At 34.3% G+C, this 26484-nt stretch overlaps 1 protein-coding gene across 1 annotated transcript in view; it reads right to left on the reverse strand.

The window, feature by feature from the left end:
• The window catches only part of LOC111514742 (uncharacterized), a 49466-nt gene that overhangs the window by 18789 nt on the left and 4193 nt on the right, over positions 1 to 26484 (reverse strand). Inside the window, exons 2-3 of the mRNA XM_023170991.2 lie at positions 8488 to 8992; positions 1604 to 1832 (exon numbers count right to left, since the gene is read on the reverse strand). Coding sequence (XP_023026759.2) covers positions 1604 to 1832; positions 8488 to 8992 — 734 coding nt within the window. The remainder of the gene's footprint in view (positions 1 to 1603; positions 1833 to 8487; positions 8993 to 26484) is intronic.

Here is a 26484-nt window from a genome sequence, read left to right on the forward strand (position 1 = left end):
ACGCAATAGGTATCCTTCAAATTCACTCGATAAGTTAGATAAAAAATGTGAATTCAAAAAAGTAATCCAGTACCTTTTGGAAAAGAAGTTTTGGCCTTCTACTTCTCCATCTTGTTACAAAAAATATGGGAATATTCCGAAGAAAGAAAGGAAGCAATTAATTTCAAAAATTTACTCTATACAAAGATGTGTAGATCATGCAATGAAGTAACTTTCATATACAAACTGGAAGAAAAAGCCCATTTGGAACAGCTATTCTCATATAAACATTGAATTGAACAAAAAAAATTATTTCAAAACGAATAGTTCTATATGAACGCTGAATTATATGAAAAACACTGTTTTCTATTGCGTTTGTATTCCAAACATTCGAACTGGAATCGAATCAGATTTTATTCATCTATCATAATTCTCGAGTAAAATTCATAATCATGAAAGATATTTTCCGGTTACAGTGATCACGACGTTGTCATCTGAGAAAAGATCAAAACAAATTATACAGTACAATTACAAATTGTAAGAGATGACATTTCATAAAAAATGGATATCAGCAATGACCGATTCTTTTATATTAATTGTTGAAGATCAAGTTGTTTAAAAGGAAATATCAGCAATTATCAATTTTCTCATTTCATCAGTTCGGACTTCCATTGTCTGATATGATATAAATTGATTTGCAATCACTGTAAGATTCTGTAAAAAATATAAAAAGATTAGCTGAAAAAACAATTCTATTAAGCAAAAAACTGAAATCACAATGAAATAACATACAAGCAAGAACCAAAAAAATTGAACTGTCAACACGAGCTGAAAAAAATTAAAAAATCATTAACAAGAAATAAAAATTAAAAGATTCCAAACCAAGTTACTTCGTGACGATTTGATTGTTAGTATCCACAATCGTCTTCGGGTGATAACCCGATAATAACTTGGTTTGGTATGTTTTGATTTTATATTTATAATTTTCATTTCTTGTTGATAATTTTTTAATTTTTTCAGCCCGTGTTGATAGTTCAATTTTTTTGTTTTTTTTTTTTGGTTCTTGCTTGTATGTTATTTCATTATAATTTCAGTTTTTTGCTTGATAAAATTGTTTTTTCAGCTAATCTTTTTAATTTTTTACAGATTCTGTCAGGGATTTTAAATCAATTTATATCGTATTAGACAAAGGAAGTCCGAACTGATTAAATGAAAATATCGGTAATTGCTGATATTTATTTTCAACCAACTGGATCTTCAACAATTAATATACAACAATCGGGCTTTGCTGACATCTATTTTTTTATGAAATGTCATCTCTTACAATGTGTAATGGTACTGTATAATCTGTTTTGATATTTTTTCAGAATCATCACACTTCTGAAGGTGATGCATAGTTATTCTTTAGCAGGCACAAATTTTGACTTTTGCAGATTTGTCGATTTTAAGAGGCCAACAACTGGTCAACAGAACCAAATTAAATTTATTTTATGAATTTCAAAACATATCAGGTATGTATAATAATTAAAGATATACTGAATGAACGAAAGAGGCACAGCAACCTAACCTAACTCACTATCTCACTCGCATCCGATTGATTTCTTTCGAATTATGAGCCACTCACTTGACGGTAACCGGAACAGGAACCTTACGATCTACTTTGACTTCGTAGGGCTTTGGTATCGATACCGGTACTTTCACTTGCACAGGTACTGCATATGGCTTTGGTACAGTTACTTTGAGGGGAGTTGGTACTGGTATAGTTTTGGTAACAGTTACTGGAACTGGTTGTGGTACTGGTACTGCTACATGTTGGTTGATGGTACGGATACGTGGGATCGAAGCGATGAAACCTGTAACCCCATGTTGATGAAATCTATCAATCTTTAATAGAAACGTTATTTCGAGCCGAAAATTATAGGTATCAAACTATTTTTTTATCAGTAAGTTCTGAAATAGGTGATCTCTCATCATGAAAATAGAAAAGTGATAGCAGATCATTAATTTTTACTAAAATTCGGATGTTTCGCTATTTTTGTAGAAGGCATGTTCATTTTCTTTTTGTGATTTTTTTTATCTAGAATTATAATTTTTTCGGAAATATAAAAATAAACTTTTTGGCTTTCTACTTATTTATCATTGAACAAAAAATGTGGTAGACTTCCAAACATGGAAGAAAAGAATAACTACAATAAAAACTCGTTATAAAGAAACTGAAAGACTTTCGAAAGAACTAATACTTTCACATAAACATTGAATTACACGAAGATAATTTTTTACATACCAAATTCCACCGAATGATATCTGTTTCACTACAAACATTCGGTATGGAATTGCAACATATATCATTGATGAGAATGCTAAACAATAATATATGGAAGAATATTCAAATCGACATTGGTCTATCTGAAAACTATTTCTACACCGTTTGATCGAATTGAAACTTCATTTGCAAATATTTTTTATGTTCTGAGTGGTACAGTGCATTTAAGAGCGGTCAAGATGGGGTGGAAATTTGCCTCGGTATGGTCGGTTATTAACATCCACAACAGAGCTTAACATAGCTGAATTGAGAGAAATAGTAATTGGGAATCGTTGTTCAAGTCTGATCCGGATGGCCGGTGAAACTTCTACGGCTAACGAATCAGTTCGTACCATTTCAAATTATTTTTTTGGCATGAAACGTGTTGCCACTCGACTAATGCCAAAATACTTGAGTTTTTTGCGGAATTTAATGGCGTAAAGACCGCTGAAGAAGATATGTAAGAACGAGTCAATTCATGGAAACCAGTCAACAATATTCGGAATAGTGCCTTCCAACTGAACCGAAACCAAAAAAAAAGCTTGTCAAAGTTGATCAAAGAAAAAGTTTATGTTGGTGGGTGAATAAAGAATATTATCTGAGCGTTATGCGGCATTGGAGAGACCGAATTTATCGAAAATAAAACTCTTGGATTCTGCGCAAAGTTGAAGTACCATCTCACATCTCTAAAGTACCATCTGTCATTGTGAACGAATTTTTAGTTTACTTAGCGAACTTAGAATGGAACACAGCAAGCATATATATATATATATATATATATATATATATATATATACAATGAAATGGATTAACAGGGATTATATATATATATATATATATCTATCAAGTCGAGAAAGGTTGCCACAGTCAAGCTGCTGGAAAATAATTCCATGAAAATCGAAAAATAAATAAATAAGTACCATTCTGATCATTCCCATATCGATTTCAATTTGAGAGCCACCGGTAGACAGCTGTTTCAGCCTATTGGGCATCGTCAGTACCGAGCAGACTGTCCTCGATCGAAGACAAAATGTAAAAAACCAAGAAAAGTACTTGATAGAAATAGCAGCGTAAACGCAAGTGAAACATAAGTGAAACGAACCACCTATTAGTGTGACACCCAAGTCAACTTGCCAAGTATTTATGTCAGTGTTGGTGGTTTGACCAATCAACCGACAACTGCGGTAGCAGAAATTTGGAAAGCTAACCTGAAATGCCATCGGAAAACGAATTATTTCCCAGCAGCTTGCCTGCATTAACCTTTGTCGATTTCATATCATTTCGTAGAGAGAAATTAAAAATTTGCTGTAAAAATTTTAACATGACTGGTGCAAAGTTTCAATCACTTGGCTATCTTCTTAAACAAACCTTTGATTTCGAAAAAGCAGAGGCAACTAAAAAAAATTCGAATAATTTCGATAAAACTATTATTATTATTATAGATTTTAAACAACAATAATATTATAGAAAATACAAATGGGTACAAAAAATGACTTATTGATCTAAATGAGATTGTAAAACACTTATAGCCTGCATTTCAGTATGTCATCCTCCACGTTCAATACAAATTATGGTCCTTCTACTGACATCTGTAACTGCATTTTCAATAAATCGGGGATTTATATTTGCACAGCACTCGCGAATGGTATTTTCCAGATTTTGTATGTTGGTAAATAGTCTACTTCGGTACACTTTTTGTTTCAGGTAACCCCACAAGAAGAAGTCTAAAGGCGTCAAGTCGGGTAATCTACGTGGTCAATAATGTTCCCAGTTACGTCCAATAACTTTGCCTCTGAGCATTTGTTGGAGGGACTGTTTACAGCAACCGTGTGATGTATTGGTACGCCATCAAGCTGATACCATAGGTTGTATTTAATATTTGAAGGCATATTATCTAAAACTTCACTAACCTCATTATTTAAAAGGTTGAGATAACCGACGGATGATAAATTTTCCCTAAAGAAAAATGGCCCAATTCTTTGGTCGTTAAGTATCCCACACCATACTTTAGTTTTAAAGGAATACTGATCACCACATTCAACTGTGAAATTGGGATTTTCTTGGGCCCACCATCGGCAATTTTGAGAACTTACCGTTCCATTTGAAAAGAACGTTGCCTCATCTGTCCATAAAATTTTATACGGAAACTTTACATTTTCTTCTCTCTCTCCTTGAAACCAGAATGAAAACCCCTAACGGATATCAAAATCTCGTTCATTCAATGTATTAATAAATTTTGGCTTGTAAGGCCAAAATTTATTCTTCAATAAATATTTTCCAACACTTTCTCTCTTGTAATCGGTATTTTTTATTATATCGTTTGCCCGTGTTCAATAACTTTTAAATGAATGTTAAGTTGGGTCTCCTCATCATATTTACTTGGAGTGTGCTTTTTCTTAAATTGATTTGCTACGGATCCTGTTTCTTGATACAGTAGTATGTTGAACTTTTTTTCCTGGATGCCGTTCATTCGAAATGTTAGCTACTTGCCGGTATGGTGTATTCTCACCACATATCAAAACTATTTCTATTCTTTCCTGAAGAGACAACATTATTGCAACAATAACTGTTAAAAATTTGACAAGTAAATCAACAACTTGATACTACCATAGCATGCATTTTGTTTGTCAAGACCTACTTAAAAATTTTATTCAACGTCATTAAGCATCCTTACCGCCCAAGTTAATGTTTATAAATAATCTGTAAATACTGAATATTGAAATTTTAATGTAATTTCAACTTACTGATATTGATACTGACTTATTAATACTTATTGCAGTTTTCGAGTTGTGTTTGCTTTTTCAAAATTGAAGGTACTGACGTTTGTTTAAGAAAATAGCCAAGTGATTGAAACTTTGCACCAGTCATGTTGAAATTTTCATAGCACATTTTAATTTCTTTCTAAAAATGTCCGTATAAGTTAAAATGTATCACAAAAGTTAAACTCCATGATGACTTTGTTATGTATACATGAATTGATGACAACTAACCGAACTTGTTTTTTAAAATAAAGGGGATATCTGTCAAAAATAAGCAAAACGTTAACTTTATCCTAGTTGCATAAAATTTGGCATATGGATATAAAATTGCCGTAGACACAACTTTTTCAAGTAACTTTTTGTTAAATTCAATCTAGAATACACTTTTTCAATAAAAAAAAATGAATTTGGCAAACACTGAACGTCAGTGGGTCGCAGTTGGCCGCATCATTTTAAGTTAAATTCGAAGCACAAACAAGTGCTTAACTAAGACCTAATATTTCAATTTTAATCTTAGTTGCCATGGAAATGATATTACAGTTTGACACTTGTGAAAGATTCAATATCCACCTTACAGTTCTTCGAATTATTTTGTGTCATGGCTGCAAGATTGAGCGTAAGAGAGAAAAATTTAAATTGTACGCCTTTCGGAAGATGACGTTAGAAGTGCTAGAGAGGTTTGTAGAGTATTAAAGAGAGACATCCAGATCGTTCTCGTATTAGCTGCGGTACGGTAAATAAAATGAATAAAATATTCAATGAAACTGGTGCAGTATCAAAAATGATGTAAAAAAGTAATCCTGTACAAAGACGAAACAGGAATGACATGAATGATTAAATCATTTCAGATTATTTCGGAAATAATCCTAATGACAGTATAAGGAATGCCTCTTCAGACTTGAATATTCCACGAGAAACTATTCGGAGATGTCTCAAGGCGAAGCCAAAATTTTCACACACAGTTCAAGAAGGCGACGAAGCATGTCGCCTGGAATATTGTTTATGGGCCCAAGGGGAATATTTAAACAAAAGAAATTTCCTAAAAAGTATTTTATATACCGACGAAACCACTTTCACAACAAATGGAGTAGTGTCATCACACAATTGTCGCTATTGGGCAGCGGATAATCCTAACTGGGTAATAAACTGTAAAAGCCAGTATTCCCAAAAAATCAACGTCTGGTGTGGGATATTGAACGAACGAATTATTGGTCCTTTCTTTTTTGAGGGAAACATTAATGCGCAGAGGTTTCTAGAATTTTTAAACACAGAGTTTTGGGATGCTATTCACGAGCTGCCAGTCAATGAACGATCAAATTTAATTTTCCAGTTAGATGGGTGTTCAGTTCATTATGCCAGAGCTGTGAGGGAATGGCTTAACTAACATTTTCCAAACCGATGGATAGGCCGTGGAGTGGCCACCCAGATCTCCAGACCTCACTGTTTTGGAATTTTTTCTCTGGGGACTTCTCACACAAAAGGTTTACAAAAACCGCTCAAGAGATAGAAATGAACTTTGTGCAAGAATTCGACAGGTATGTGCAGATATTAGCCCTCAAGAACTAAGGAACGTAATCAGAAACATTCGTAAGCGCTACGACACATGTATCGAAATACGTGGTGGATTAGTAGAGGCTACTAGAATATCAGTTAGAATTGATTGTTGCACTGAATCGAAACATTTCAATAATTAGTTATTAGTTACGTTTATTAAAATGTTTTGCTTCATTGTTAGTTGAATTGTTTTAATGTAATTCCGTTATTTTCATTAAAAATATTTACGCTAGTTGTAATTGAATAGAACTGGCCGATACTTGATAAAAATCCATATTTAAAAAACTAATAAATAGAGTTTATTCTATGATTTTCACTATAAGGGTTTTACAAAAACCGCGACACGTGTTTCGCTATACAATAGCTTCTTCAAGCATAACTAAAGTTACTTCTAAATTACACCTTATATACTATAACCTAGTAACTATTCGTTTACCTAAGTAATAAATCCACCTGAAAAAATATACCTGAAAAAGTCAGGTATCAATACATTTTTCGAAAGTTTACCTGTAAATATACCTTATTACTATTATTACCTGCGTGTGAACAAATTCAATAAAGGTGAATAATTCAATTCAGTTTGATCGTTCATAAGATGGTGAGAGTTTTTGAATTCGTTTATTTCCATACTCTCCAACAGGTTAAGTTTCAAACCTCTCTTCTGGAAATGGAGGGGTTTGTATTCATGATCGAACTTTTTTTTTACGCTATTTGTTTTTTTTTCATCTGGCGGCACTTTATTGTTAAAATCATGAATAAAATGATATATTGTGACTGTGTGAGTTTTCGAATTTTTAAGTTGTCATTACTTTGTTAATAATGAATATTTTTTCATGAAATTTTGGTCACACCTATTTAGAGGCACTCCGAAACCAGTAGCAGAGTGATATTTTCAATGAAAAAATCGCTAATAAAAAATCCCGATTTGCATCTAAGAAAAAATATCGTAGTATGCCCTGAAACTTTAATAAACATTAAAAATTTTGTCCCAAGGTAGACCTTTTAGTACTTGACATTTAAAAAAAATTATTAAAATCGGTTTACAACTTCAAATTTTAGGGGGATGTTTCCATTGAAAATGGATCACACTGTATATATATATATATATATATATATATATATATATATATATATATATATATATATATATATATATATATATATATATATATATATATATATAATTTATTGAGTTGTGGGTTTTTTGCCAATGAATAACATTAAAAATCATATTTACACTAAAAATGAGTGAAAAAACAATAAATTGAACATATACATCGACGAAAGAGAACAATAATGAATTTATTTGGTTTGACAAATGTCATTTCTTCACATAAATGTCATTTTTCAATGGGCATGATTATTTGATAATCTTCGACTCATTATTATCGTTGTGTTTTTTGGTGTAGTTCCAATAAGTTATTGCATATACTGCTGAGATTATCAATATCAGTTCTCTTATTCATACAATCAGAAGACTTATTGATTTCAACCATTTCAAGGAAAAGGCGTTTGAAAATATTTTTTTCTGCATGTATAACTTTGATATATTAGAGTAATTTGGTTTGTGTCCTGTTTCTATATAATGTTGCGTTAATGCACATGATTTCTTTTTAAGCTTTATATCACTTTTATGTGAAGTTATTCTATCTTTGTTTTTTCGACTGTTGTATTTTGTACTGAAAAATTCCCCCACCTATTAGTCTTTGAGATTTTATGCTGACCATCTCACCACTTAAAACTACCAGTTCACATTAAATGTTGAATATACGTCGTCCTTAGAACATCAATTCATGGATATCAGATTTTGATTTGTATGACATTCAAGATTACATTTTCTAAATTTCTCCATACCGTTCAAAACACATCAGATTCTCTAAATTCATTACATACCTGAACCGTAATTCCACCCATTGCCCAATTGTCCATAGCCGTAGTTTCCATAATGACGTGCAAATGGAACACCATAAGAATGGTAAGGCAAATTATAAGAATTTGTTGGAATTCCAAAACTATAAGAAGGGACAGCTGGAGAGGGCAATAATGAACTGCCACTTATACCTAAACTATTGAAGCCAAAACTGCCTCCACTGGAGCTGAGGGATCCAATATTAGAGGGAAAAGAAGCAACGTTCGATGGAAAAGACCCAATGCTGGAAGGAAAAGAGCCTATGTTGGATCGTAAGGATCCTAAATTGAGATCAGCTGAATCAAAACCGGTCTCGAAGTCATGTGAGATGGAACCACTGGCCGACTCGAAAGGAAATGCTGGTTGAGGAAATTCTGAACCTGTGATAAAATGATTTCCAGAATCGAATATTAATAAATTTCTTTTTTCTTTTTTCAATTGTGTTTTCTCGGCTCCTGAGGTGAAAGCCAAAAATGTAATTGTGAACACCTGGAAAAAAAGAGAATTATTACACAATCAGAAAGTGAATGGTGTGGAAGAAGGAAACGTCAATTTTTTTTTTGACGATGAAAAGGGAAATGAAACTTTCTATGTTTTTCACTACTTTTATTTGTAACTAACGTTACTGCAGTTTCGTCCTATAACAAAATTTTAAAACTTATACAATAAACTAAAAATGATTCATTACATTCGCCATTATATACCACCCCTGTAGGTACTAATAGAAATAGAGGTACTTGACTTGATGGAGTACCTGAATTTACAGTTCATTATTTCAAATAACCAGATAGAGAATGATGACAAATTCCTTGAAATGAATTCAACCTGGCATTTCAAATTCGAAATCAAAATTTACCACGATGCATTTTCATTGATAGAGAAATCACAGTCATTTGAAAAGAAATTTCCTCATGATAATTTGTTATTTCATTTTTAGTTATTTTCATTTTGATGACATTTTTTAAATTATATTATTTATTATATTGAAAGTTCCCTCCAAGATTTTATATTAGATTTATGGAAATAATGTATTAAATTACAAAAGTATTATCATTGAAAAGTGAATTAAATGATTGGAACGAGAAAATAACTTTTTAAAAAGAATTTATTTCACAAACTAGAGACGACTGTCTCTTACGAGAGCTACAAACAGAATGATAATTAATATAATGTTAACTGGATGCTAACTGCATGTCGATTTAAGGGATTCCTGGAATATCTCTTACTCAGCTGAATCTTCGTGTAAATGGCCGTGTCGTGGGAACTATGACCACGTAACTCCTCCCTCCTAAGGCCGAAAAAATAATGGAATTATTTTGACGGCTTGGAACCATATCTTCGTCATTGGTATTTTCTTCTTTTTGGGGTGTTTTGAAGCAACTACATCCCAGTATACGGGTTTTAATCCAATTTTTCTTAAAAGCTGCCAATATCAGGACAATTATTGTGATAGTAACTCCTGCAAGAACGCCAAGAATGGTAGTGTTATTTTCGGAGTTGTTATATTTGTGGATTGGTTTCAATCGGTCCACTACATTGTTGATTTCGTAGAGTTCTTCAAAATTTAGTCTCGAGAAATTTTGTGTTTCATATATTGTTGACTTCTTGATATTTTTCATTTCAATTTTAGGTAAGATCAGTGGCTTGCCTGTTCCTACTTTCAGTTGTTGGTGAAAATTTTGTTTCTCACTTCAATTTGGCAATTTTTCGGGATCTTGACTAGGGTGGGCGCTTTTATTTCCAAATATTGATCGGTTTTACACTTGGAAAAAAAATATTCTTTCGCTCTGTATCGGGATTACCAGGATTTCTTCTTGAGTGATTTGTTCGATAATCGACTCTGCCACATTGATTGGAAGAGGCTGACAATTATCGGCGACTTTGCCTTCGATCAGGTGGGATGTGCATTGGTCTTCGGAAAAGTAATCTTCTGGACAATAATACGTTTTCTCTGATACTGGGCATGGACTGTCTTCGAACTGGATATTGTGGTTTGCTCGTGCCAAATATGGGTATTTTGGGATAAAAATACTGTGGTTTTGGATGATAGGATAAAGGTGGAAAAATGTAAGAACTTCGTTTCCGACAATAGGAACGTGTATTGCGAAAATTATTCTGTCATTCGAAAAAGGTACTTGTGCACCGAAAAATTGATAATATGTCAACATACTTTCAAATTTCGGGATTTTTGAATCAGAGTAGATGTTGCTTAAATAATTTATTATTTCTTTCAGTTCAGAACTAGGTATTATTGAATTATGTAAGGTATTTAACTTTGCAAATGTGATAGCATCTTCTAGATTATCGATAAAAGTAATCATATTTTGGCAGTCAAGGGTTATTTGTGAAACAATTCCTTGAAAACTAATGTAATTCGTCAGGTCGCCAATGGTTTTTTGAACTGCAACTTGAAATGTTTTTAGACTGTTTTCTAATTTTTCTTGATTTGAATTCAAAATTTGGATAGTTTTATTATAGTGATTGATTAATTTTTTGGACAGAGAGATTTGCATGTTTACCTCATTAATCATATTTTCTTGGTTACGTTCTATTATAGCGATACTTTCGTCGTATCGTTTACCATCATCAGCATCAAGAGTACCGAATAACCAATTTTCGATTTTTCCAATAACATTTATCATACCTCTTTTAATACGGATATGGGGTTGGAGGTTTTCTAATTTCTTTTTTGTCATTTCAATAAGATACTCGGTTCTGACTAGCAGGCTGTATGCTAATCCATGATAGGAAATTGGGTTATTAATTGTTCCCTTATCAAAATTATTTTTGATTATTTGGAAGTAGTCGTCTAGTTTGTTGAATTGTTTTATTATAGAGCTAAGTTCTATGTAATATAAAAATGTATATTTGCTGTATATAATTCTTGCATTTCCCAGCTGTATGGGAAGGATGGGGTTGGTTATAGGGGTTATTTGAATATCGTCACTTTGGACTCGGAGCACGTGAAGTAGAAGGTATAGTGGTATCAACACGTGTATCTTCATGTTCTTTTACTCCCTGTAACAAATGTTTTTTTGAAATTTTTGGTTTTCTGGCTATTGTTTTGTGGTAGGTGCCTTTATTTGTTTTGAGTTTTATATCGGTCTCTTCAATAATTTCAGTTTTCTTAAATTTCGGTCGATCTTTATTTCGCGCCTTTGTTCTGATATACGCAACTTGTTGATTTGCGAACTCTGGGGGTTCATTTCGTTGGGTATTTCTATTTTCAATGACTTTTTCTTTAGTAATTTGGTTGGATACAGTTTTTTGACATTTTCTTTGTGTTTTTGAACGTAATCGGAAACAATTTTACGATCATTCAAATCAAATGGGTCTGTGTTATTAATATGACCTTTAATTACTCCGAAAGGTGTAAATTTGGTAACACTATGTATTGAATTATTATAGCCAAGGACAGCTTTTTTCATCATCTGTTCAGTTGTGAACAATTTTCCTTCTTACTTTAGGCATCGATAATGTTCAATCAGTGTTGAATGAAATCTTTCAACTGGTGAATTAGAATTACTGTTTTTTGAAGTTGTGTAATGCAACTCAATGTTATAAATTTTACAAAAGTTTTCTAGATCTTTATTTTTGAATTCGGTGCCTGAATCAGCGGTTATTTTGAGTGGTAAACCGTGATGGGTTATAAAATTGAGTAGGTTTTCGACTACTAAAACTCCGGTTAAAGATTTTAATGGATATGCCTAACCGTATCGTGAGAATGTGTCGATAATTGTTGAAAAAGTTTCGTTTGAAATTTTGAATGTGTCTATGTGAACATGCTCAAATGGCTTAGAAGTTGTAGGTGTTAGGTTGAATTTAATTATAGGAGGATTCCGATCGTATTTGTTTTTCTGACATGTTTCCCAATTATTAATATAATTTTGTATGTCTTTTGCCATTTTTGGCCAATAAAATCGTGAACTGAGGGATGTCCTCATTTCATTTATACCTCTGTGGCATGTTTTCTTAACGTGATAGCATTTAAGTTTCTCTTTCTGTTCTTTCGATGTTTCTACATCCTCTAAGAATGTTGGACAATGAACAATTTTGAATGAAGAATTCTTGAGTAAATTTTGGATTGTTGTATTGAACATTTGTGAGACTGCTGGGTTTTTAAAATGGAAGGCAAATATTTGTTTTGGATCGATATATTCTTTAATGAGTTCAACAATATTGTCGCTCAGATTTTTAGAGGGTATGGTAATTTAAGATCGCAAATTCTCGAATACCTTTTCTATTCTACATTTAAGTTTTTCTAAGTCACCAATAGCTACAATTATTTGATTTTTATATGTATTAACTGGTCTTTCTGGAATGGGAATTTGAAAGACAGGATCTTCGAGAGAAGTGTGAACGGTTTGTGAATCCGATGTTTTTTCGATTTCATTTAATTTTGGGGAAACAATTTGAATATCAGATAATATGTTAATTTGTTTTTTCGGTTCTTGCGTTTCCAGGACTTCATTGAGAACGTCGTTGTCTAAGACTGGAATATTATCGTTATTCAAATAGATGTCGATAAGTTCGTTTATGTCTCCAGGAATATTTTGAACTAAAAGTGTTTCGATAGCATTGAAGTCATTTGTATGAGGATTTCTGGAAAGAGCATCCGCTGCTTGGTTGCATTTTCCTTTCTTATATTTTACAACATAGTCGAATTCCTCTAATTTCAAACGCCATCGCACAAGTCTTGAATTAGGTTCCTCTAGTGAGAAAAGCCACTGAAGGGTTTGTGGTCTGAATAAATTGTGAACTTTCTGCCGAAAAGGTATGGTCTGAAATATTTGCAGCTCCATACAATCGAAAGAAGTTCTTTTTCGATAGTTGAGTAATTAATTTCAGGTGGGTCAAGTGTTCGAGAAGCGTAACAAATTGGGTGTCCATTTTGTGACAAAATGGCGCCAAGGGCGTAATTCGAAGCATCAGTTGTGACTTCGAAGGGTTTTTCAAAATCGGGGTATGCGAGAACCGGTTCAGAAGTCAATACCGATTTACAAGTATTGAAACATTCGATACATTCTTTAGTGTGTTCAACTTTTGCGTTCTTTTTAAGAAAACTTGTGTGAAGTTTTGTTAGTTTTACGAAGTTGTTTATAAATTTTCGATAGTATCCCAATAGTCCTAGGAATGACTTTATTTCTCGTTGTGTTTTTGGGATTGGAAAATTTTGAACAGCTCTGATTTTCTTTGGGTTTGGTTTTATGCCTTCGGGCGTAATAACATGAACCAAAAATTCTACCTCTTTTCTGAGAAACTCCGATTTATCCAGTTGGATCTTAAATTGTGCCTCTCGTAATTTAGAGAAGACCAATTTCAAGTTTTGGATGTGTTCTTGGAGTCCAGTGCTGAAAATAAATATGTCGTCCATGTAAATCATGCATACCTTATTCTGTAGGTCTTTCAGAACCTCGTTTAATACGCGCTGAAGACTTGATGGACCGTTCTTAAGGCCATACGGAAGTCTCAAATACTCGTAGTGTCCGTGTTCTACATTAAAAGCCGTTTTTTGGATTGAATTTTCGGCCATCTCGATTTGATGAAAACTGCTTGCCAAATCGAGGGTGCTAAAGTACTGAGCTCGTCCCAGTTTATCTAAAATGTCGTTTATGTTTGGGAGTGGGTAACGATCACTCTAATGGTTTTATCATTATGTTTTCGATAATCGACTACCACTCGCCATTTTGGCTTCCCGGAAGCATCCATCTTTTTTGGAACTATCCAGACCGGGGAAGACCAGGGACTACAGCTTGGTCGTATTATATTTTTTTCAAGCATGTGTTTTATTTGACGCTGAACTTCGCTCTTATGAACGTATGGATACCTGTATGGTCTGGTATGTATGGGTATTTCGTCTGTGGTCTTGATTTCGTGTTTGACCTTGGAGGTGAATGGTAATTTATCTCCAGGTTTCAAAAATATGTCTGAAAATTCTTTACAGAGTTTCAGTATAGCATTTGTTTCTTCCTTGTTCATGTGGTCTGTACGTATAAAATCAGCGATATTAATTTCGGTTGCCAATTTAGGTGAGTCCGTCCCTGTATTTTCGAAAGTTTCGTAAGAATACATTTCGAAAGTAGAGGATTGAAAGCTGTCTACAGGAAGTGGTTGTATCAATTTCACTGATATTGTTCTATCGGTGGGGTTTTGTACTTCCATAAGGGCGTAACCATTTTTTGAAGTTGTCAATATTTGCGGAATGAAAAGATCATTGAGTGTTCCCTCAAGGGTAAGAATTTCACCTTCAGTAACTGTGACAGGCAGATATTCAAGTACTCTTTCTTGTGGGTTGACAGAGAAAGAAAAACTCGTATCTGTAGACTGTCTGAACTTGAAAGGAATTTCAACATGATTTCCCATCAGTCTCTTATTCACAAGGTCTATATTCAGATGCATATTCATCAAGTCTGATAATCCTAAAACTCCGTCAAAGTAATCGTGGAAATCAAATAAAATAAAAGTAATTTCATAGTTTGTGTTGAACTCTGGAAAAGCAGGTATCGAGGCTTGGTACCTTACTTTCTGACTTCCTAAAGCCGTTTTGATAATAGTATTTGAATGATAAATTTTGTTTGGGAATAATTTTTCAATAATAGATGGTTTAATAATCGATCTTGAACTTCCAGTATCGATTAGTAGTTTAATAATTTCATTTTTGTGACCAACTTCGACATAAGGTAATGCATTGTTACAAAATGCATTAATTTCGGCTAAGTATGATTTTCGAATTGGGTTGTTAAATGAAAATTTCCAGTTTCATCACAATCTATGTCGCTTAAGTATTCATTTTGAAAATTTGGTTCGTTTTCTGAATAAACAGCATTTTCTGAAGTGTATGCTTCTTCACTGAGGTTGGGATTATCATAAAATTGTTGATCAGTGTCATTATATTGGGGAAATTCATCGTATTCGTTAGAAAATAATTCCTCAGATATAAAATTGGGTTTTTGACTTGCGGTAAACATTTTTTGCGGGTTTCGGTAATTATTAGGGTTCCTAAAAGTGTTGTTTTGTTGAGAAAAAGGTCTTTGAGACATTTTTGTTGGGTTTCTTGATGTAGTGGACATGGGTTCAGGTTTCGGTAATTGATTAGGTGCAATATTTTTTGGTTTAAAAACATTCTGAGGAGGTCCGAAAACTTCTCGGTTTGTAGGGTATCTTTGCGGTGGTATTTGTCTGGGTTGGATATTAATAGGTTGGCTTGGCCAATTAGGTCTAGTTGAGAATTGTGGATCGAAAAAATATTGATCATTTTTTGAAAAATAATTTGGGTTAGAGAAATTTTCGTTTTGAAAATTTTGTCTTTGAGGTTGTATGAATCTAGGGCCACTTTGGTTGACGTTTGGCATGATGGATTGTCTACCGAAAGTATTGAACTTTGTTTTATAATCGTTTAACGAACCATACATTTTTTCAAAATTTTCGAACTCGTTTACGTATGCCATGGCATCTTCCAGTGAGGCTGGCTTTTTAAGATGCATATTATTTCTTAAAATACCAGGACAACCAGCAATGAAAGTATTGAGGGCTACTTTATCGTAGTGAGTTGTTTGGTAAAGTTTTTCTTCTGGAGTTAAATCTGGGTTGTTACTGACTCTTTGAACTACATTACTTTTGATTAATTGAATTCTACTACCGAAAGTCATTAGGTCTTCTCCTTTATGGGATCGACTTCTAGTTAATTCTAGAACTAAACAGTCCAAATCTCTCCTATCCGGAAAACATTGTTTCAGAGCAGATTTTAAGGCATCCCAAGTATCAAGTTCGGTTCTGTTACCAACCATATACTCGGCTTTACCTGTCATTTTTTCTTGAATACATTCAAGAACGTGTTCATTAAGTGAAGCATCATTAAACACATTGTACGCGTTAACTATAGCATCGCATCTACTGATAAATTTGTTCAATGTATTGCTATCACCATCAAAAGTTTTTAAATTGTTTATTCTAGATTTGGAAAGGTTCCAATTTATTTGAGTTGGTTGGGGCGGAACTGGTGGAACCATTGTGGGTTGAAAAGTATTATCAAAATTTTCAGTATTATTTGCTGAACTTTCTTGAAATGATGAACTATTCAATCGTGATAAAATATCTTTAATTTCACTCATAAATAAATAATTGTTTTTCTCAATAAATAGTTTCTCAAAATTACTCGTCTCGAATAGACAACAGTTTGTTCGCAATGAACGATACTATATATCTTCGCCGAAGTCCTTATACAGAGGGTTCGTGAAGGCAAGGAGGAAATATTTGGCACTTACTTGTAAGTTCCAGTTCCTTCTCCGTTGATTCCTTGCAGCTTCCCTGGGGCTCTGTCGTCTCCTTGTCCGCTCGTTCTGGGTGGTCCTCGAAGGATTCTTGTTGAATTTGTGCTGAAGGGGTTGAAACTCCACGACGCAAAAAGTTCGTTTTCACGCTGCACAAATCCTACCGACTGCGCCAATTAAATGATTGGAACGAGAAAATAATTTTTTAAAAATAATTTATTTTACAAACTAGAGACGACTGTCTCTTACGAGAGCTACAAACAGAATGATAATTAATATAATGTTAACTGGATGCTAACTGCATGTCGAGATAAGGGATTCCTGGAATATCTCTTACTCAGCTGAATCTCCGTGTGAATGGCTGTGTCGTGGGAACTATGACCACGTAACTAGTGTGAATATTATAACAAAATAAGCAAGAAATGAAGCTGATGTACTCATCATAGAAACAGCTATCGAAAAATCCAAACATGAGAGGACTCCCGTCATCAATACAGAATAAATAGATTTGCTAGTTATTTTAATTTAACATCACTCACATATTTCAAACATAATTTTTCTGAAAAGGTAGAAAAGGCAATTTCAAATCACAAGTCTATTCATCAAAAAGTTTTGACAAAAATCCCCCTTCTAAGAAATTATTTGAATGAATATCACTTCTGCGCTGTGTAGAAAGGGGAAAAAACTTTCATCATCAAGTCTCCAGAGAAACTTAAAAAAAAATGTTTAATTCAACCTACTAGCTCAAAATTTTCTGCAAGAAGACTGCCCTTTACAGCAATTATAGGGAAATGGATTACGCATCTTACTAGCGATATAAAAGGCTTCTAAATATGAGGACAGTATCGATCATCTCCAAAATATTCAGTTCGTGAAATCAAGTAAAGTTTTCCAATCTTCCACCAACAAGTGCAGCAGCTTTTCAGCCTATGAATCATTTTTATTATCTGTTTAAAAAATGGTTGCGGCATGATAGAACCCCTGAAATTGGACAGGGTGCTGCAAAATCAAATCCTGTGGCCAATAACAAACAATATTAGAACCAGCTTCTGAGGAATTACTCAATGCACTATTTTGTAATTGTAAAAACAGATGTGATTCATCCTGTGGGTGCAGAAAATCGGGGTTGTAATGCACTCTAGTTTGTGGCCAGTGTAATGGATAAGTTCGCTCACAAACCGACTCTGAGGAAGAGACTGTATTCAACCCGGTAATTCTGGAAGACGTGATACAGGACAGCATAGATGATGACAACGAAGAAAACATTTTCACATGCCTGGAAGATGATACGCTGAAGAAAAAGAAGAGAATTTATACTTTTGTTTTTCTAAAGAAGAAAGATGTATATATATTTTCACTTCATTTCAATTCAAATTTCAAGAATTATATAGCTGATCGAAATTACCGCGTTAGGAATCACACGTTAAGAGGTAAGATCTCGTTAGTCCTTAGCTCGCACAAGTTTCTCAACTTCTGAGAGTTGGGGGCGGCAGCTGAATAACGGAAAAACAGATTTTTTTTTAAACATATTTACTCTTTTCATTTCTCCTTAATACAGATATAAGATAGATATACAATAAGTATTCCATCCAATGAGTTTATAATTACGAATGAAGGTGAGCATTATCAAATAAAAATATTATATATATGCAATTGGTCCACTATCAGTGGACCAATACCTAATAACATAGCTTGTTGAAGTAATATTTCATTATCAGATTTACCTGACTGTCAGATGAGGTAATATTGTAAAATCAATTGAAGACTAGTAAAAAGGAAACATGTAAAATCAGTTTGAAACCATGAAACGCAGGTACCTAGCAAAGATATCTAGTTTAGTTCAATCTTCCCCTTGAAGATGATCACTTGGTGATTTAAACACGTGTCGAGGTGTTTAAAATAACGGTTTGGTGTTGGTATTGAACTCCAATAATATTCATTACTATAAGGAATCCTGTCCGCCTATAAGGCGGACAGGATTCCTTATAGTATTCCTTATAGTATAGGATTCCTTATAGGATTCCTGTCCAATGAGGATGGTTCAAACGCATGGCACAACCAACACATGGTGGTTCCCTGAATTGGAACACCTCAGGAGGACAGCGAGAACGACCTTTAACAAGGCAAAACGTACAAGACTCGAAGAGGACTGGGTTATATATCAAGCCAACCTCAGAGAGTTCAAAAAAGTCTGCAGGCGAAAACAAAGAGAAGCCTGGAGAGCCTATTGTGAGGCAGTCGAAGATTTTCCACAAGCTTCTAGGCTACAGAAGGCACTCTCAAATGACCACCATAAGACTATCGGCATCCTGACGAAGGAAAATGGCGACAAAGCCGCCAACCTCCAGGAGAGTGCTGAGATTCTTATGGAAACTCACTTCCCAGGTTCTGTCTTTCCTGGAACGGCGAACTGGACGGATGTACCAATAACACCCTCACAATATGACTGGCAATGTGCTAGTACAGTAATTGATGAGGACAAAATAAGATGGGCTATATCGAGCTTTTCCCCCTTCAAGTCACCAGGGCCTGACGGTATAAGACCAGCCCTACTTCAGTGGGGACTGGACACTCTTATGCCACACCTGGTTGGAATATTCAGAGCCTCTCTAGCTCCCAGTAAGTGGAGAGAAGTAAGAGTAGTATTTATACCCAAACCAGGTAGGATGGACTACACCCTACCAAAAGCATTCCGACCAATTAGTCTCACATCGTTTTTCTTGAAAACCATGGAGAGGCTATGTGAGCGGTACATAAGAGATGAAGTACTTGTTAACAACCCACTTCATCCAAATCAGCATGCATATAGCCCGGGAAGGTCTACTGATTCGGCCCTTCACCATGTGGTTGGCAGAATCGAGAGATCATTGGACAACAAAGAATCCACCCTAGGTATATTCATAGATATTGAGGGAGCGTTTGATAAAACAACCTTCCCAACAATTACCCAGCAACTACACTCCAGGAATGTACCCCTGGTAGTAGGAGAATGGATACTCCAGATGCTCTCTAGCAGAGCAATAAGTATTAATGTAGAAGACATCACAGTTAAAGGACTGGTCATGAGGGGATGTCCACAGGGAGGGGTCTTATCACCCCTTCTCTGGAACATAGTTCTGGATACCCTAATTAATCACCTTAACAAAAATGGATTCTACACAATTGCATACGCAGATGACATAGTTATCTTGCAGACCGGCAAATTTGTAAACACACTGTGCGATAGAACGCAGGATGGGCTCAAATTGATAGAAACATGGTGTAAGGAACACTCACTGTCGATCAATCCCAAGAAGACTGAGATGGTCCTTTTCACCAGGAAAAGAAGTTTAACAGGCTTAAAACCTCCCGAAATCTTCAAAAGCCAACTAAACTTCTCTGAAGAGGTGAAATACCTTGGTATTATCCTCGACAAGAAGCTAACATGGAACTCTCATCTACAGATTAGAGCAAAAAGAGCATACGTGGCTTATGAGCAATGTCGGAGGACAGTGGGACGCGCATGGGGTCTTTCACCCCGTGTAGTCGCCTGGATCTACACTGCAATAATAAGACCTATGTTAACGTATGGAGCCATTGCATGGGGACCGAAAGTTCTACAAGCAACGGCCATCCAAAAATTATATCAAATACAGCGACTGGCTTGTTTAAACATCACAGGAGCCATGAGAACAACACCAACCGCGGCAATGGAAGTAATCACGGGTCTGACCCCTCTGGATCTGTTCGTTGAGGAGGTTGCGTTAATGGCCATGGTACGATTGCACACGGCTGGTGTAAACCTAGAAGTAGGAATAGGTCGATTGAGGATGGGCCTATGGCGGGAAGCGCTTACTGCGCAACCTCTGCTGCAGGCAACAAGTGATGCAATTGAACCCAGGTTTGTGTTTAATAAACCCTACAAAATACAAATTAAGCAGAACACAGAGTCAGATGCTACAAATGCAATACGGATTTATACAGATGGCTCAAAAACCAAAGAAGGTTCAGGATGTGGAGTGTACTCCAGATCACTAAGCCTAAGGATCAAATGGGGAATGGGAAGAAATACCAGCGTGGTCCAAACAGAACTGGCTGGTATCTCAATCGCCACAAAAGAAATAACCAAGAAAAGAATTTCGGGCAAAAACATAACAATCTGCACTGATAGCAGACAAGCACTATTAGCCTTGAACAGACACCGTGTTACTTCAGGGCTAGCACTAGAGTGCCACCAAGATTTAGCCAAAGCCTCGGTAGATAATAACATTATCCTGAGGTGGATTAAAGGACACGAAAGGAGTAAAGGTAATCGCATTGCCGACTCTTTAGCCAAGGAAGCGGCTGGACTAAGAATTTTAGGACCAAGCGGCACCCACGGCCTGATGACTTCGACAATTGCGGAACTAGTCAATTGTTACACCCATGCTCAATCTTTAAAGAGATGGGATGAAATCAAAGGATGTAATCTTGCCAGGATCACCTTGGGCGACCCTGGGAAGCTGGCGCCGAAGAAATATCTGGCGATGACCAGGAAAAATCTACGCCTTACAGTAGGATTTCTGACTGGCCACTGTCAGCTAAGGAAACACCTACATAATATGGGGCTAGTGGACACACCTCTATGCAGGATGTGTGAACAGGAATATGAGACTGTCAGGCATGTCCTATGCGAGTGCCCGGAGTTATCGTCAATAAGAGAGTGTGTGTTCGGCGAGTCTTGGCCTACACCTGCCGATATAAAGGAGATGTCTCCCAGCGACCTGTCCACCTTCCTGGAAAGGACAGGACGGACGACGACCTAGGAGGACAACTCCTTGGGAGGATGTACAATGGGTCACATGTGGCCTAAGTGCGTGGGCTTACACTCACCCTCCCTACTCTAGATACAGATATTCATTACTACACCAAAATTAGTGAAAGATAGTGAAAAGAAGCATTGGAGTATGACATAATATAAGACCATGAAATACTATCATTCAGAAGAGTGTCGTCCTTTTTTTTAAATATTGTAGAAATGGCGCTTCAGTAGCTTCTTGGAACATGAGATCAAAAAACTTTGGCCCAAGATATGTTTAGCAACGCTGCCCTAGAGTTTTTTTTTTCTAACGGAAATTTGAGTTTATTGGCTCTCGTAGAATATTTGCGGGAAACGTGTTGAAGCCGACTCATGCGTTCATATTTTTGTTTAGTATTATTTTCAAAAAATATTTTTGAAATACTTGCAATTTGCACCCCATTCTGAAATGCTATAAAAATCGATCAATGCTCAGTACAACATTTTCAACCTAAGTAAATCTTGTAATTTCGTCAAATATTTGATTCAACCTAATAAGCTTCCGAGAGTGTTTGTAACATTGTCAGCCAATCGACCAATTCTATCTAATATATTGTGTATCCATTTATTAGTACCTATATATCAACGATAATAATACCACAAGATCCCAACAATGGGCTTGTTTCGTGATTTACAGTTTATAGTGCACTTGATAGAAATTTCTAATCGAAAAACACTGCACTTTGTTTCAGCTCTCTAAGTACCGTAGTTTTCCCGTAATTGATTATTAAAAATCGAATGTGGTAGGCCGGTGATGTCACAGGCTAATTCCCGCTCCTTATTCGATTGACCAATAGAAACAATAGAATTATTTATGGTAGTGTATATGAACCCGTTAACGTTTCAATTAATGAAAAATTCTTCACATGGAATAAAATGTACAGGAAAAATCATGTTTGGAAATAAGTTCTATATCTAAAATCAGTACACAAAGTTGAAAGATCACAATATATTCACCACAACCATGATTTTAAGCATCATTTGATAATATACAGTTATGAAAATCAAAAATTATAGCAAACTGGATTAAAAATAATTTCAAATATTCAATTTATTCTACAATCCTCAATCTCTACCACTGCAATTTATTATATGAAAAAACGATTCCTACATACATATCTCTTACTAATATTGCTACTGAAGAGTAAAAGGATTGTAGTTCTTTCTTTTTTATACTTTGACCCATTTTTTTTTTCATAATTTTATCCTTTGGGAACCTAAACTGATTATATGAAATAACTCACATATAAACCAATGCGCTTTCTGTTTTCTTCTGCCTTTCCACACCATATTAATATTCAAATATATCTCTAAAACACTTTCAAAACACACACAAACTAAACTCGATGAAAAAACGAATTGTTCCTACGCGAGCTGTTAGCTAAGAGAAAGTTGAAACTCAATGTTGCAAAAACAAGCAGAATGGATCCGATATGACATACATTTTCAATGCCGAATAAATCAATAAATTGTGATATGGGTACTCTATTTACCTGAGAAAATGAACGATCAATTGAAATTTTCTGTAATTATTCATTAATTTTTTTCAAGAATAAAGCCAGCAAACAAATAAGTATAATAAGATCGCTCGAATCCACGAATTAAGCATAAAAATGGAGAATAATATTTGCCCTGATAACTGATATAGTTATATCTGAATATGATTTTGAATGGAACTTAACGAGCTGTATTTTCAAATGGTTTTCGAATGCTCATGAACGCTAATAAAATGAATCAATTATGCATTCATGCCTCCCACCAAAAATAAGAAATTCAATGGTACTGGTATATTAGCCATATTGTCATCCAGTCAGCCGACGCCCTCTGTAGTGTATGCGACAACGTGCTCTTTCTAATGTCAATGGTTTCCACACATAACTTCGTATTTTTGTTAAAATAATTTCAAAATGAATGTTGAGCCTAGTTTTATTAAAGCTGACTTCGACAACTTACCAAGAGTCAATTTTGAATTGATCGATGAATTTTACCTGAAAAATTTGCAATACTTCACTCTAATTTCCTCATCTTCAATTATTCTTACTACAAACAAATTTTTGGCACCCCTATGGGATCCACAATTTCTCCTATTCTAGTTAATCATGTTTTGGATGAACTCATTCAGTTACTTTTCAAAAACCATTTGTAAAAAGGTATGCAGATGACTTGATTCTAGCTCTACCAGCAGACAAAATAAATCATGTGCTGAATATTTTTAATAGTTTCAACGAACATTTGTAATTCACAGTCGAAAAAGAATGTGGACAAGGCATCCCTTTCTTAGACATGAGAATATGCAGAGATAACTAAGGCGTTCTACGTACTAAATGGTACCGTAAACCATTGTGTAGTGACAGGTACATCAACTATTATCCATACCACCCACATAAAATGAAAATTAACATGATCACATCAAGTTATCACATCCAATCTATATACAAGAAAGTTTAAATCTACTCAAACATATTCTTTATGAACATTCCTATTCCCTTAATAAATTAACAATATTCTTTTTACTCCCAAGGCATTGATAATTCGAGTGGTAGAAATTCATAGACACCCATAAATCAGAGTGATACAACAAATAACTTGCAAAATAATACAATTCCAATTTATAGATTTATTCACTACATTGAAGAACTCATTGAAGAACTACATTGAATAAACTCATTAACATTTTTAAATTATCGAACATAAAAATTTCAAAAAAGAACATACTAACTGTGTCTAAACTTTTTTCAAAAACAAAAACCCCATTGAAACATTTAGAGAAATCGAGCGTAGTATACAAAATAAATTGCGAACACTGTGAACAAACATACAGTGGACAAACTGGTCGTAGTCTAATGAGAAGAATTACGTCTCATAAGAGTGACATCAGATATAACAAACTTTCTTGTGCGTTGACCGAACATGCCATAAAACAAAATCATCCAGTAAATTTTGATGATACTATCATCATTGAGGTCGAGAAGAACGCATTCAAACGTTCATATCTGGAAATGATCCATATACAGAGTGAAAATAATGCAACAACTAAATGTAGATTGAATCTACATTTATACTGTTTGTTCTGCATAAGATGATCAACAAGTATTGATTTTTATGAAGGAACTAGCTTCTCTCAAACTCACGATAGTAAGTAGTCTCATCCAATCTATGGAATTGTAACTGTGTTGTTAATGTGTTTACAATTTTTTTGTAAGTCCTGAAGAAGGAAATAAACATTTCCGAAAGCTTGACGGAATACCAAAGAGTTTTTTTACTCCCTGGCATCCTCTAAATTGACTGCAACCTCACAAACTCCAACTCAACTCTAGTGAATCGTCCATCACGTACATAGCTAAAATTGGGCTTATTTTTGCACCCATTGGAGTACCAAAGATTTGTTTGTAAAATTGACTATTAAATGTGAATCCATAAGTTTTTTATTCGACAATAAATTTTTCATAAGTTTTTTATTCAACAATACATTTCTCACATTTAATAATCAATTTTACTAACCAACCTTTGGTACTCCAATGGGTGCAAAAATGAGCCCAATTTCAGCTATGTACGTGATGGACGATTTACTAGACATTGTTTTGAGACTTTTACCTTTCATGTTACATTTTATAAAACAAATATGTCGATAACTTAATTATTGCTTTACCACAATCTCGAACCACAGAAATACTGGAAATTTTCAACAGTTATGATCCTTATATCAAATTTACCATTGAATGTGAGGATGGTGAACAAAGTGTTCCTTTCTTGGATACCAAATTTCATCGAACAACTGATAATACCATCCCAATTGATTGGTACAGAAAACCAGTTAATTCGGGTAGATTTATGAATTATCATTCATACCACAAACAATCCATGAAAGTTAATTTGATAAAACAGATGAAAACGTATACTCTGTATTTCCGATTGTTCTTTCCATCAAAAAAATTTACATATTCTTCTCAAGTTGTTTAAAAATAATTCATATCCAGAACCTTTATTAAATGAAATACTGTTTAGTACTCCGTCTTCATTCAATGATATAATAATAATTAATGATAATAATAATATTTTGAATAGCAATACTTCTGACATAGTCCCTGTTTCCCCACGTTTTGTATCACTTCCATATATAAAAGAGGTAACACCTAAACTTTTAAGAATTTTTAACAAATTTAATAATAATAATAACTTCAAAATTGCCTTTAAAACCGCTCTATCAATTACTTCTATCTTCACCAAAATAAAAGACAAAACACCTCTTACTCATCAATCGAATGTTATATATTCTATCCCTTGTCAAAATTGTGACAGCATATACATTGTTGAAACTTCCAGAAATTTGAGAGACCGTATTACCTCACATAAAAGCGATAGTAGATTAGCCCCACATAGATGTGCCTTAGGCGAACATGTTGATCAAACAGGGCATAATATGAACTATAATAATGTAAAAATTTTATCAAAAGAATCTAACTTTACAAAGAGACTTTTTCTTGAAATGTCCTTCATATCACAATCCAGTCATTGCTTAAATAAAAAAAACTGATCTAAATCATCTAAGTGAAATTTACTCTTTATTACTACAAATTGAAAAAAAATTCATAATTTCAAAAATTCATCTTTATCAGAATATAGTACATAAAATAATCATAATCAAATTGGCATTCTATTATAGGATGAAAGTTTGGCAATACTGAATCCAAAAATGTAATTGTTTTCTGAACTGTCATGTCATTTATTTCTTCTTCTCCATACAAATTCAGAATTTTAGATTAAAAAAAAAGGAATTTATTCATTAGATACACAATAATTTTACCGAAATTGACGTTTATATGTTTAATTGTTTGATGTGTATCTATATTCATCTTGAATCACTATTCAAAATAATTTCAATGTTTTCCCATTTC

Source organism: Leptinotarsa decemlineata, unplaced genomic scaffold, assembly GCF_025532065.1.
Source record: "Leptinotarsa decemlineata unplaced genomic scaffold, Ldec_3_MD MMD2_tig00002159_RagTag_RagTag, whole genome shotgun sequence".
In the NCBI taxonomy this organism is placed as follows: domain Eukaryota; kingdom Metazoa; phylum Arthropoda; class Insecta; order Coleoptera; family Chrysomelidae; genus Leptinotarsa; species Leptinotarsa decemlineata.